This window comes from Ursus americanus, chromosome 5 (assembly GCF_024610735.1).
Source record: "Ursus americanus isolate L20-20 chromosome 5, mUrsAme1.1.p, whole genome shotgun sequence".
Taxonomy (NCBI): domain Eukaryota; kingdom Metazoa; phylum Chordata; class Mammalia; order Carnivora; family Ursidae; genus Ursus; species Ursus americanus.
The window spans coordinates 2,871,756-2,885,043 of NC_142131.1; the positions used below are offsets into that span (position 1 = coordinate 2,871,756).

The 13,288-nt window shown below is 42.0% G+C and overlaps 1 protein-coding gene across 1 annotated transcript in view; it reads right to left on the reverse strand.

Moving 5' to 3' along the window:
* Positions 1–5,317: 5,317 nt before the first annotated feature.
* MAN2A1 (mannosidase alpha class 2A member 1) overlaps positions 5,318–13,288 on the reverse strand; it is a 171,177-nt gene continuing 163,206 nt past the window's right edge. The window contains exons 21-22 of the mRNA XM_045808255.2: positions 9,702–9,812; positions 5,318–8,146 (exon numbers count right to left, since the gene is read on the reverse strand). Coding sequence (XP_045664211.1) covers positions 7,994–8,146; positions 9,702–9,812 — 264 coding nt within the window. The 3' untranslated portion in view covers positions 5,318–7,993. The remainder of the gene's footprint in view (positions 8,147–9,701; positions 9,813–13,288) is intronic.

The window sequence follows — 13,288 nt, forward strand, 5'->3', positions numbered from 1 at the left end:
CAGGTGTCCTTTTCTTCACAATTTTGGCAACTATGTGACATTGCATTAAAGTTTCCTGAAAATGACACCTACATTTCTTTGCTTTCAGCTCTTCAATGTGCCAACAGATCAATCTTCATGGGCACATTACCGCATACCCGTTCTCTTCGGTAGCGTCCAAAGTTTACATACAGATTATGGAGGGTCTTTAAATTCAGCGAAGACAATTCCAGTCTAACCTCCAGTGATTTCCCTTCATGAAACTTCCACCAGATTTGAGATATCTTGTTTTGGTGCCGTTGGTGTCATGTCACCTCCTCTCCCACGCCTAGTTGGTGATAAACTTCCATCCTTCCAGGCTTCGCTCAGATCCTCCCACCTCCTTGCCGTCCCCCCGCATCACTCCAGACAGAAGCCAAGTCTCCTTCCCTGTACTCCAAAGAGCCATCATCTGGGCAGCCACCGCTAAGGTGTCTCTCTTGCTCTCTCTATGGCTTCTTGACTCCATACAGGACTTCTCTCCTTTTCTAGACTGGAGGGTAAGATCCTTAAAATCCTTCTCCCTCGGAGCCTAGCACAGGTACCCTGCCCAAATGACAACTTCAGTTCATGTTTATTGAAAGCTCAGTGCAAAATCTAAAACAGATTACCTTCAGGCTCTATTAAGGGGAGCCCCATAAATTCAGTGAGGATTAATTTGTAGATTTTACCTAAGAAAATAGATTCTAACTTCAAAGTAATCTTATTAACTGCATTTTAAAAATCCATTTAGGAAGACAAATGAATGAGTCAAATTGTTTTTCTTGAAAACTCACTTCCATACAGGCAGCCCGAAATGATTTCAGTCCTGCATAAGGCCAAGGAAACCCATCCCAAGAAAGGCAAGTGCTCTGATCTTCCGCTCCAGAAGGGAGTTTCGGACCAAAACAAAGGCCTCACTGCCACTGCAGATCATGCTTTGAAAGCCAACCAAAGAAGGCTCCATTTGGTTTAGTGAAGTTTTATACATCCAGACCCTGGAGACACATCTTGCTTGGTAGCATTGCTATTTAGATTTGGGACCAGAAAATGAGCCCCAAGGCTAAGCTTGTGAATAAAAAAATTGGAAACTATATGGAGCGTGGGAGCCAAGAACACTAGGCCCCATCCAAAGCCCTTAAAATATGCCCTTTTAAATAGCACTCTTCCAATTTCCCTCCTTTGCCTGTTTGGAGATTCAGAAATTCACTTATAGTCTCTCAATGATATACATCTATTGGGAAAAAATATTAAAATATTTAAAGCGCTAGCTGACATACTTCAAAGGAGCTAGTCCCACCGGCTCGTTGCTCCCACCCCAGCCCCTTGGTCCTTTTCTCCTCCGCCTTCCAGATTTTGTTTGGCGTTTGGAAGGTTCATCTCGCGACACAGGAGCCAGCCCCAATCCCACATTTGAAGTGAATGAAACGCTGATGTATGTGCCAAAGGGACTCAGCAACCTTCAGGCACGGTGCTCGTACACACACCCTTAGCTCACTGGCATTTGTAAAAAACCCTACATTTGAAAGAAATCTCTATAGGATGTAATTAATTAAACACAATTTTATTAAACATATTGAGCAAAATATACAAGGTGATGGGAGCAGCAGGGACGAAGAGGATGTGTTCTGAGGAACCGACTACGACTGAGCCTTAGTCGCGCAAGTACACACAAACCTGTTCTGGAAAGTACCTAACTGAGAAAGCACGGCGCTGGGGCGGTGGGGAGAATCACCAGTTTAAATGTTTTTAGCTCTTTCTAACAAAACACTAAACTCCAAATGGCTTAAATAGCAAGGCGGCACTATTTCACATAACAAGAAGATTGGAGTTCAACCGCTCAACATCATCAGGGACCCATGCTCTACTCATTTTTCCCTTGCTCATCTAGTTGACCTTTGTCCTCAGTCTTGTCACTGCAAAAATGGCTGCAGCAGCTCCAGCATCAACACTTACGCCAATACTGCCTTTAAACATTGCCCTCAGAAGGTAAGATGCTCCCTCCTTAAGAGGAAGGACGCCTCCCCCAGGAGTCCTCAACTGACTTCCCATCATAGTTCATTGGCCAAAATTGTGTCACATGCCAGTTCCTAAATTCATCATCCAGCCTGGAGAAGAAAATTCTCAAGACTAATTTAGATCAAGAATAATTCACCTCCTGAAGCTCATGGGTATCTGATCATGAATAAAATCAGGGTTTATTAGCACGGAAGGCAGAGGGCAATGCCTGGTCATTAAGCAACTACAGGATCTTCCAGAAGGAGGTTATATCCTTCAGGGAGGTTAGGAATGCAGCTTGAAACTTATATAATTTTGGTCATGGGACCTTCCTGAAGATTTTTGAGCAGGAAAATAACATGAACAGATTAAGATGTAAGGGATATGGAAAAATTGTAATTCTGAAATTGTAATTCTTGTTTCCCAACATTTACTGGTGGTAAACATATTTTCATTCATTTATTGAGCAAATATTTTCCGAACACCTGCTGTTCTAAGCGTGGGGATGTGATGCTGAATGAATGCTGGGGTTCTTGCCTTCAGGAGAGCGTATATTCTAGTGGGGAAGGCAAACTACATAATTTCAAGTTTGGCACTGTTTCAGCAGAGAAGAAGCAGTGTAATAAAAATACTCAGCGAGGGAGTGGAGGTGGGACTAGTTTAAATTGGCTGGTCAAGGAAGATTCTTGAGAAGATGGCGCTTGAACCAAACCAGAATAATAAGGCGCCTGCCAGGGGAGGATTTGAGAGCAACATTGAAACAGGAACAAGGGCAAAGCCCCCAAGAGGAATCATCTTGGCATGTTAGAGACCCGTGAGGACCCTAGACAACAGTAAGATGGGGGCATGGTAGAAGATAAGGCTGATTTGGCTCAGGAAAGGATTTCTTAAACACCCGCACCCCCTTCTCAAAGTTGAGATGAGGGGGAAGGACAGGGACCAAGCCAGGCAGGTCTTCTAGACCATGGTGAAAGTTTTTGTTATTCTGGTGTAATGGGAAACACACAATTTTCAACAAGGAAGATATGTTTCGAATTTCACTTTCTGGCTTCTGTGTGAAAAGGAGAGACGTCAGGGGGCAGGAGCAGGAGTAGACAGAGCTGTTATAAGGCAGAGTCCATGTACACAAGGGTTGCTTGAAATTGGGTGGCAGTGGGACAAGTGGACAGGTACTATGGGATGCTTCCTAGAGATTGTAAGGTATAGGAGTTATGGTCAAGACAAGTTCGGTAAGAGCAGAGAGAAATTACTTCCTGAGGAATGTTCCAGGCCAGTGCTTTAGTGTGCATATGAATCCTCTAGGGATCTTGGTAAAGTGCAGATTGTGACTCAGCAGGTCTGAGGTGGGGCCTGGGATTCTGCATTTCCAACCAGTTTTCAGGTGATGTCACAGCTTCTTGTCTGAGAACCACATTCAGTAGCAGGATTCTAGCACATGTGATCTTAACTTACATATTTGGTTATATTTCCTGCTACCGTCCTAGACATACCATGTACAGACCGGTGCTAAAACAGTGGCCACATGTTGCTATTTAAATTTAATTAAACTAAGATATTCAGTTCCTAGTTGCACTACTACATTTCAAATGTTCAAAAGCCACATGTGGCTAGTGGCTACTCTATTGGACAGCACGTGTAATGAACTTGCCCTTATTAAAGAAAGTTTTATTGGATGGCACTGCTCCAGGCAGAAGAAACTGTTTTCAGTTCTCTATGCTTCACGTTACCATCTTTCCTTATTCTGTCTTTTCCGAGGAACACACGTATTGTCTCTGTTAAAATCAAATGCATCTTTTAAGAACTATCTCAAGTCTACCTCTTCCATGGAACTTTCCTGGAACTGAAACTGGGTGTGCTGTTTCCTTCAAATCTGTGTATTGGGTCTTCTGAAATGTATTTCTACTGTATTTTGTCTGCCTAGTGTTCAAAGTACCCAGCTCTTTTCTCTGGTTTCAGAATCCCATTTTCTGTGGGTGTGCATGTTGGGGAGGGGGAGGACTATTTCTCACCTAGGTGATTCCGTGTGATTCACGTGAACTAAACTCTGCCCTCACCATGGGCATTAGCATATGAGCCAGGTGACAGCCAGTGACATCAGTCCCAGGACATTTGCTGAGAAATTAAAGGCGCTCTCTTTCACTGTGGTCACCATGCCGGCTGGACGCGAGTCTGGTTCTGCTGGCAGCCATTTTGCCCTCAAATGTGCAGCCCTTGCCCGGGCATGAGAACCATGGAGAGGAAAGCAAAACCAGGAGATAAAGACAGATCCTGGATGACATCATCTCATACTTGGCTCTGACCGTATTTGGAGTGCTCTATCTACCCTTGACTGTTAGTTACTGGGACCAATAAATTTTCTAGTTTTGCTTCAGCTGGTGTCCACTGAGGGGAGTCTCGTCTGACAGCCTCTCCTCGGGCGTCTGTGCTCTGCTCTCACATACAGCGGCGCGGGGACTTTGCTAAATCTCGGTGACTCCCCTTCCGGCTACCCCTTCAGCCAGCTGGTCACAATCACATCTCTTTGGTTTCGGTTCACAGCTTCATAGGAGGCATGCGAGCAAATATGTACCTAAATCAAGTTTTTCTTTCCAACTTTTAATATTCAAGGCATGTTGATAATCAAATATGATGGAGCCAAAGACAATTTTCATTATCTGCTAATGAAATGATTATGGTTATTTCTCTTAAGTTTTTACAGTTTGGTATATACATATTACAGGTTGATGAGCCTCTTAACTAAGTCACCCAAAACAAGCCCAAACTCCCTAGTTGGCATCTATCACTTGCCTGGCTAACCCAGATGAACCTCCAGTGTATTTGTCCTTCAGCTGCCCTCACCTCCTGGCTTTGAAGGAACTCCCTGAAAGCTACTACACGGGGTGCTGCTTGGGGCCAGCAGGCTGCTGGAGTTCCTCCAGGTCCCACTCTCAACCCACTCTACCTTCTGGATCAGCTCACAAGGACCTTCTTGGCCCACGTGTTGTCTTACTCTCATTTTTGTCCTGTAATAAATGGAATCTGACAAGAACATGCTCCTCCAATTGGCTCAGAAGGCCCCACAGGTACCGGGCTGTCAGGAAGGTTCCTAGACTCCAAACGCAAAGGTGACCCCAAATCCAGACAAGAAACTCACCACCCCTCCCACCCTGTCTGCCACTTGCTCTCTAAAACTGTATTTCCCAAATAGAATTGGGCAGAAGGTGGAGTGATTCATTCCTGAAAGAACAAAGAATAGACCCTCACTGTTTTACCCTACCCCTCAAAACGTATTAATATACGTTGTTTAAAAAATAAGACTTAAGCAGCACTCTAGAGGACTGTGTACATGGTAAGATTTGTCTTTTATTAGAGATCTTATATTACATATTCCCAAAAAGATATAAAATCTTCCAAGAGAAAAATATCAAAACCTATTTGATTCCAAGATAAGCAACATAATCAAAATCAAAGCAAAGATTTTCTTCCAGACAAAGGAATGTGAAAACATTTCGGCACAAGTACAACAAAGACATGGGAAGGTAATTACAATGTTTCACAACACATTTGATAGCATTTTATTTTAATCAGTATTTGAAGAAAACAAAGAGGCCGAGTTCTCAAACACTGCAGGTATAAGCTCAAATTTTCAAAAAAAAAAAAAAAAAATCACAGGACGGAATGAACTACTTGCTCAACTGAACATCTGCGATAACAAATGTAAAAATACCTAAGCAAACAGATATGCCACCGAGATCACAACTGAAGTGTGTGGTTTTAGTGTGTGCCAGAGACACTACATTATTTAATCGGTTCTTGACCACGACCCAAAGCAAAAGCATCCTCTCTTCATTTCCCTGATGATTTATTCTAAAAATAAAAAGCAGAAACTTGCTGGTTTAAAGAGAATTTCTGCTTTACCTGTGAACCGCTGGTGGCAACACACACCAAGACCCGGACTGACACGGGACAGATCCACCTCAAACAACCAGAAGTGGCAAAACCACTGTTATTGCATCAAGGTTTTTTATTTCAACTGATCAGAATTTCCAGGATGATTAAGCGCACCCACTTAACCACAGAACACAGTGAACTCCCAAAGGAAGGTTTTACATTTAAGATGCAATGAAAATACTGATCTTATTCCTGGGATTTGCTTCTGGCAATCTTAACATCTACAGATGTCCACAAAAAGGAAGTTTTTCTTTTTTTTTTTTTCCTTTTAGTTGTTTATCCCTCAAAATGAGGAAGGAAACTTACAGTACATGTTTATTGCATGAAATTACTCCCTTATAATATCTTCATCAACACTAGTATTGTTTCCTTAATCATTAAAGGCGAAAAAAGTTTATGAACTTAACATAACTTAGCGATAATCTTAGGAGCTGCATCTTGATAAAAAAAAAAAAAAACCAACAGATGATCTATCAGACCACATGGTGAAGCGGAAATTAGGTTTCAACTTCTCTACGAAGATGCTGGAATGGCAGGAGGTAAAAGGAAGTTTAAAGTCAGAGAATACTAAATTTATTCGGTAACACAAAGAGAATTTTCAAAAGTGTACATACTCAACGAATCCTTTCTATCCTAAAACTGAATACTCTAAATGTTTCTAATGTTGCTTCAATTTTAATGTCACATTAATGGTGATCCCAAATAAATGTTATCAAAAGTATTGTAATGGCACATAGGCTTGGAACTTCACTTTGAGGTTAGCACGTACAAAAGTTTGAAATTCACTCAACACACATGTTCTTTAATAAAATAAATCACGATGAACTACATATAAGTGGGTTTCGAAACAGGTTCCCTTTTAAAGCATTCTTTCATAGAGTTACCTCCTTGGAAATGGAAACAGTGTATGGATTTTGCATGTTACAAAATCCTTGCTTCAAGCTGCAGTCGTCTTGGCAGCAGCATATTTTAATTAGCAGTATTTTTTCTTCCTTGTTTTGTTTTCTGACATCTCAGTACATTCAAATAGTCAAAATGTTTAGAATAACATCACCACAAATTTAATGAAACAGATCAGAACGTGGCCAGCATTGTCAGGCAAAACTGATAACACTTTACGTGTCATAGAAAGTACCCACCTTCTCCCCACCCCCCGCCCGCTCCCCCCTTCCTCAAACAGTCATATGGACACCAAAAGATTTAACAAGACTTATAAAAAAATAAGGCACATTTATCTTGATATGGTTATTTTTAAAATAGAAAACCCCTCTCTGAACATCTGTATTCAAATGAGCTGTGTAAAAAGACACCTTGTGGTACCTAAAAGAGGTTCTGGTACCTATGGAATTGCTTCTTCTATTTTAGTGACAATGGAATAAATTGCACCTATCCCACATTGTCAAGTAATGAAAATATGCCTCTTTTTCTACTACTGAATGATTCAAAATCTGCTACTTCTGGAAATACTTACAAAGGGTGAAAAGGGAGGGTCAAGTGGTACATTAGAAAAAGGTGTGAAGATCAACGATGTACAGATATCATAAGGGTTGATGGATTGCACTTTTCCACACATTTCAATACACAAAATTTTTCTAACGGGTATGAACGACTGCAACCATTTTGGCCATTAGCTGTTACCCCTCAGCTTTTTATTCCATTTTGGTAAAAAAGGGTATTTTTGTAAAACTAATGAAGGATCAGCAACGTGAATACTTACAACAATCTCTTCACAACCCCCGACACAGACATAGTTAGTTAGCATTTAACCTGAGATACAATCTGTGGAGAGGTTGTTTTAGACATTTCTTCCTTCGTTGCATCGATTCATACTGATGGTGGTGGTGGTTCATGGATGGAACTTAAAAGAAAAAAATTGGCTATAGCATGGCTTTTTTTTTTTTCTTTCTGTACTGGTAAAACAAAACAAAACAAACAAAAAACCAAAAAACAATCACAGAATTCATGTCCTCACAGTAGCCAGAAGCTAAAAAATGTGCTTCCTTATTGCACGTCAAACCAAGAAGTGTATAAAAGACAATGCTTCCCAATCTGAATCTGGAAGCCAGGTTCATCTCAACTGGATTCGGAATGTGCTGATTTCCATGGGACTCAAGTGGATTTCACTTATATTTCGGGCGTCTGGAGGTGAATGCATCAAGGATAATGAGGAAGGTATGAGACTTGCAACAGTAAACATGCTAAAAAGCTTCTGTACCAAAATCTAGAAAATAATAAAAAAAAGTTGCACAGTTCAGTCAACTTTGAAGAAAGATTAGGAGCACATCTATGTATTTATTCAGTGGAAAATAGTAGGAGAATGAAACAGTGTATTTAAAGTTTTCTTTTAATGATAAAAAGGGGAAGGGGAAGGAGACTGGGCAGAGCTGTATGTGCTTGGGCACAGACTGTCCTTGGAGGGACACCTGGGAGAAGGGTAACCAGCAGAGGACGGCTCACTCTACATTCTTATTCCGAATTTACTGGGAACTACCATAGGCAGGGGACACTTTCTCAATGAAAGAAAAGATATCTACGAGCCAGCAAGCTTTAAAAACATCTGTATCCTCTTAAACTCAACATCTACCCTAACAGTCGTGGTTCTTCTTCTTCACAAAGAACTGAGAGGAAGGACACAGGCCCGCTACAAGCAAGGCTCCTCGTGCGGGTGAGTCCCATTCTCAGGGTTTCTCACCCTACGTCTCTCTGGACCATACAATCCCCTTAAGACCTGATGCCTTAACGTCTACATACAAATGCTTACAACCAAGTATACTCACATCGGTAATAAGGAAAATGTAAATATAATGAAAAAAATCAGTGCTTTCTTCACAATAACTCCACGTAGACATGACACAAGAAATGGAGAAGCTTATCTGCCTAAGTGGATTTCGACCCCCTACCATATTTTCTTTTCTCTCCTTTTCAGACCCTATGCACACTCTGATTTGTAGGGTGGAGACTGAATCACTTGAGTCTCATCCAGGGTATCTGTGAGGTTTTGGGGAAGAGCTGGGTCAGCTGAGCTGCCCCATGGGGTAGACCCGCCTGTGTGCCATCCAGCTGTCTTCTGTGAGCACAACCTGCTCAGAGCCAGAGGCAGAGGCTGGAGGTTCATTTCCTTCCAAGGAGAGGCTAAAGGGAACTACCAGCAAGGCCAGCTCCAAGGAGACAGAAACACTGGCAGGCCGGCAGGTCAGCCCGAGGGCAGGTCAGCCCGAGGACCTGTTCGGCTGGCACGCGGCGGATTCCTATGCAAACCTGGCTCCATCAGGAGATCGAGAGCCTCATTTCCCCAGGGAAACAACTGACTGGAGCTAAGTAAGGCTGCTCCGGGGCTGTGGTGAGACTCCCCGACTGGCCAGGGTCGCCTGTCGCTTCCCTACCGCTCCCCACCCCACTTTAGTTATGACAAAACCTGCTTTAGCCCCTCTGAGACTTTCCAGAACTAGATCCCACATGAGCATGAATGACAGAGCAGGAAATATGAGGGGTGGGTGGGAAGAAGATGCTTTGTCGGCCGGCCACAGAAGGCCTAAGAATGTTGTCCTCACATGTGCACGTGTTCCAGACATGCATTTTGATGCTGACAAGGAGAAGAGATTGAAGGCTGAGAAAGTGCCTTCTTAAGATGGAGAGACTTGAGCTGATCACAGCAGCTGAGGCGAAGGAGTCCGTGAAGAGGCAATGAAACATTATCGTATTGTCAGAACTATTGGCAGAAAGCAAGGATTTCAAAGCGCATGAAGTCAACAAGCACAAAGCACTTTTCAGCTCACCTTTCCCTGGGTCGTGGAACAAAGCAGCCCCGTGTCTCTGCTAGAGAAGCGGCAGTCAAACCCCTTCCTGTGGAGGATCAAGGCTGCCTCATCGGAATGCTTGCCGTCCACCTGCAGACGAGCAGAGAGTGACAACATGCCACAGAAACATTAAGGCCAATAGCGACACCACTGTAGAGTCCACCGTCTTGAAGTCAGTATCCCCAAACCACAAATGCTCACTTTATTTAGCAGTGAAGCCAGGAAAATTCATTTCCCCTCAGGTCCCACGTTCACTGCCACGCCTGCTACATGCCCCTCCCTCTCCCACAAGGAGGCAAGTGACGTTATGTTTTAAGGTTCCTTAGTAAGTCACCTCATGCCCTCGATTCTGGCACAGTCCCGGAGGACCTGGGTGTCCTTTTGCCTACATGCCACATACTGTTTCATCAAAGTTTCTTCAAATAAAGCATTTATTTATTTATTTATTTATTTATATTTTTTAAAAATATAAATTCAATTACCTAACATACAATGTATTATTGGTTTCATGTCTAGGTAGAGGTCAGTGAGTCATCACTCTTACATAATACCCAGTGCTCGTTACATCACATGCCCTCCTTAATGTCTATCACCCCATCCCCTAACCCCTCTCCCTTCCAGCAACCCTCAGTTTGTTTCCTACGATTAAAAGTCTCTTATGGTTTGTCTCTCTCTCTGGTTTCATCTTGTTTTACTTTTCCCTCCTTTCCCTACGATCCTCGTTTTGTTTCTTAAAGTCCACATCAGTGAGATCACATGATAATTGTCTTTCTCTGATTGACTTATTTCGCTTAGCCTAATACCCTCTAGTTCCATCCACGTCATTGCAAAGGGGCAAATAAGGCATTTAATTTTTATTTATTTAGTTTTTAACATATACATCAGTTGAATAAAGTGTATCTGAATTTAGTCCTTATCTGGTCATTGAATGATGTATTATCCATCTCACAACTGAAACACACTTCTTTATTGAATGCTAATTTTTGCTAATTGCATTAACATTTTTAATCTTTAATGCATTGGTTCATTATTTTTATACAAAAGACATTTAAATTGAATTAGTTATGCTTATCACTTGCTAGGCCAACCACATTTATTAGCTTGATGTTTCATTTAAATTCACATTACAGAAGCTATTCTTCTTGCGCAGGCGAAGAGAGAAATACTAAACACGACGAGTCCGCTACAGGGATCAGTGCACACTTTCCTACGGGAAAATTTCCTGCGTCCATTTAAGTAAGGATGCCATGAGTGCTCTGAATGTTTTAAATTACGGTTCTCTTGATAAATTTTATGTTTCCTAAAGGAGGGAGATGCTTCTGATAATAAGCAAAATAAACTAAGAATCCTTGGACGAATTAAGAAAGGTCCAGCTATTCGAAGGAGTTGAGTGTGTGCCGCACTGACCTATGATGAAAGTGACCCCCTCTCCTCTTCTGTGGCCACAGTTACGAATATGTCCAAGTTCTTAATCCTCCTCACTAGGGGATGGGATTTTTAAATGTGCCATAGAGACACCTTTTCCGAAGAGCTGCCGGCGCTCTCACCACTGATTTGATTCTAATGTGCCCGAACAATTGAAAGCTGTCCTCACCTCAGATTCTTGGCGGGGATAACCTGTTTTATGACATTTCACACTGGTATTTTGCTGTGGTACTGCTACGACTTTGTTTGAAGGCAGAGGGAAAAAGTCATTTAAGGAATTCTGAGTCATCACAGGACCAACACGATAAACATAGCAAATGTAAATCGTATGATAAGGATTTCTAATAAAATTTCAATGTGTTTCACACAGTCCCAAAACAGCATGAAAAGAGCACAGCAAAAAAAATCCTTCGTTTATCATATACATAAGGTCTGCAGGAGAACAACAAGGGCAATTCTGTCATGGACTAAGTGCGTAGTCTTGGAATAGTCACGGACACGTTTCCCTTCTTCATGAGTCATGGTATCTTGTAAGATGCTGACAATACCGTGTTTGGTGGCTTAGCTTACAGGACAGAACGTGTTGGTGCAGAAGCTGTAGAAAGTGGATCAGAACCTGGGTTGGGAGTCAGGCAGCTCGAGATCTAGATCCTAGCTCTGCAATTTCCTAGATGTTTCTAGCAAAACCTGGTTTTTCCTTTACCATAAAATGGAGATGAAATGAAATTCAATGGTGTAACAGGGACTCAGCCCAGTGTCTGCAGCAGAGGAAGCCCTCGGTACATTTTAGCTATTTTTATTTCTATCAATATAATCTATCAAATAAATATTGGTGATTATCTCCCCAATAGCTACCAATTAAACAATACTCTCCCTTAACTTATTATTCACAAATTTTCTTTAGTGACATCATAACTTTGCAGCTGAGGAATCAGAGACCCTCCAAACTACACGTCAACAATCATGCATCAAGATCATAACAAGGTCCCAATTCAGATTCACTACTTAGATGGTCTATTGATGAGGCTCTTTTAAAAGCACCGACCATTATAACCTAAGCATTTGGCCATTTTAACTTACTAGACCATCCTCACAAAACCACCTGACAGCAGGCTTTGTGAAATTTCCTGCAACACATCTGCTCTTGAAATAATGAATGTGTGAGGCCTTTAGCAGACGGGAGGTGACAATAAAAAAAGAAAAAAGGAAGCATCTTTGGAATTTTGCCATTCATTTTACAAGAGATTTAAACAACATGAAAAGTAGAAATTGAAGTCATAAAGAGTAATTTTCACCGATGGAAAAGAAGTTCCACTTTCTCTCAAAACTAAAACTGCATCACTTTCGTAACAACCAGAACACCAACCGAAATAGCAATCATCTTGTCCAAGTTTTTAAAAATTAAATATTCATGAAAGTATCAGTTTTCAAGCAAAAATACCTGAGGCAAAGCAGCAGTTTTTCAGTTTCAAAGTCTGTCTCGTCATTTTATTTCCAAGAAAACTGTTTTTCAAAGTAGGGAAACTGTGAATTGAACTTGAATATGCATGCAAGAAAACAGATACCTCCACAAAAAAGATGCTGTTCACTTGAGGAGAGTAAACAGACTTTGAAAGACCTGTTTTTATATTCATTAATGTATCAGTACTATTTGGACCTCAGGAAAAAAAAAAAAAAAAGGAAGGGGGTAGGGAAGAAAATTTACAAAGTTCGAAATTGTGCCAAGCACTGTGCTAGGGGAGCTTCAAAATAAGCGTCTGTGTAAAACAGCTCCGCTCACGGTTGAGGCTGAATCCCTTCAGGAAGGCTTGGGTGTTCCAAAGTCCCTCAGAGAATCCGCTGTAGAACTTTCTTCAAGGGGATAAAGCAACCTGCAGCTCTGAGGCTAAGCAGGGCCCGGGAGGTGTCTCTGGCGACTGGGGGGTGGAGGGAAGACGGTGTGGCTCGCAGAAAGAAGCCATCAGAGCTAGAAAAAGCTGGATCGGGGGCAAGGTTTGGTCTGGTTCTCACCAACCAGTCCTGTGTCTGAGAAGACGTCATTTAACCTCTCAGAACTCAGAAAACTCGGTGAGACGCGTGAAGCGCCCCTCGGAGGATCAAGGGCCAACCTCAGTGACAGTAACAGTAATCGCTGCTAACAC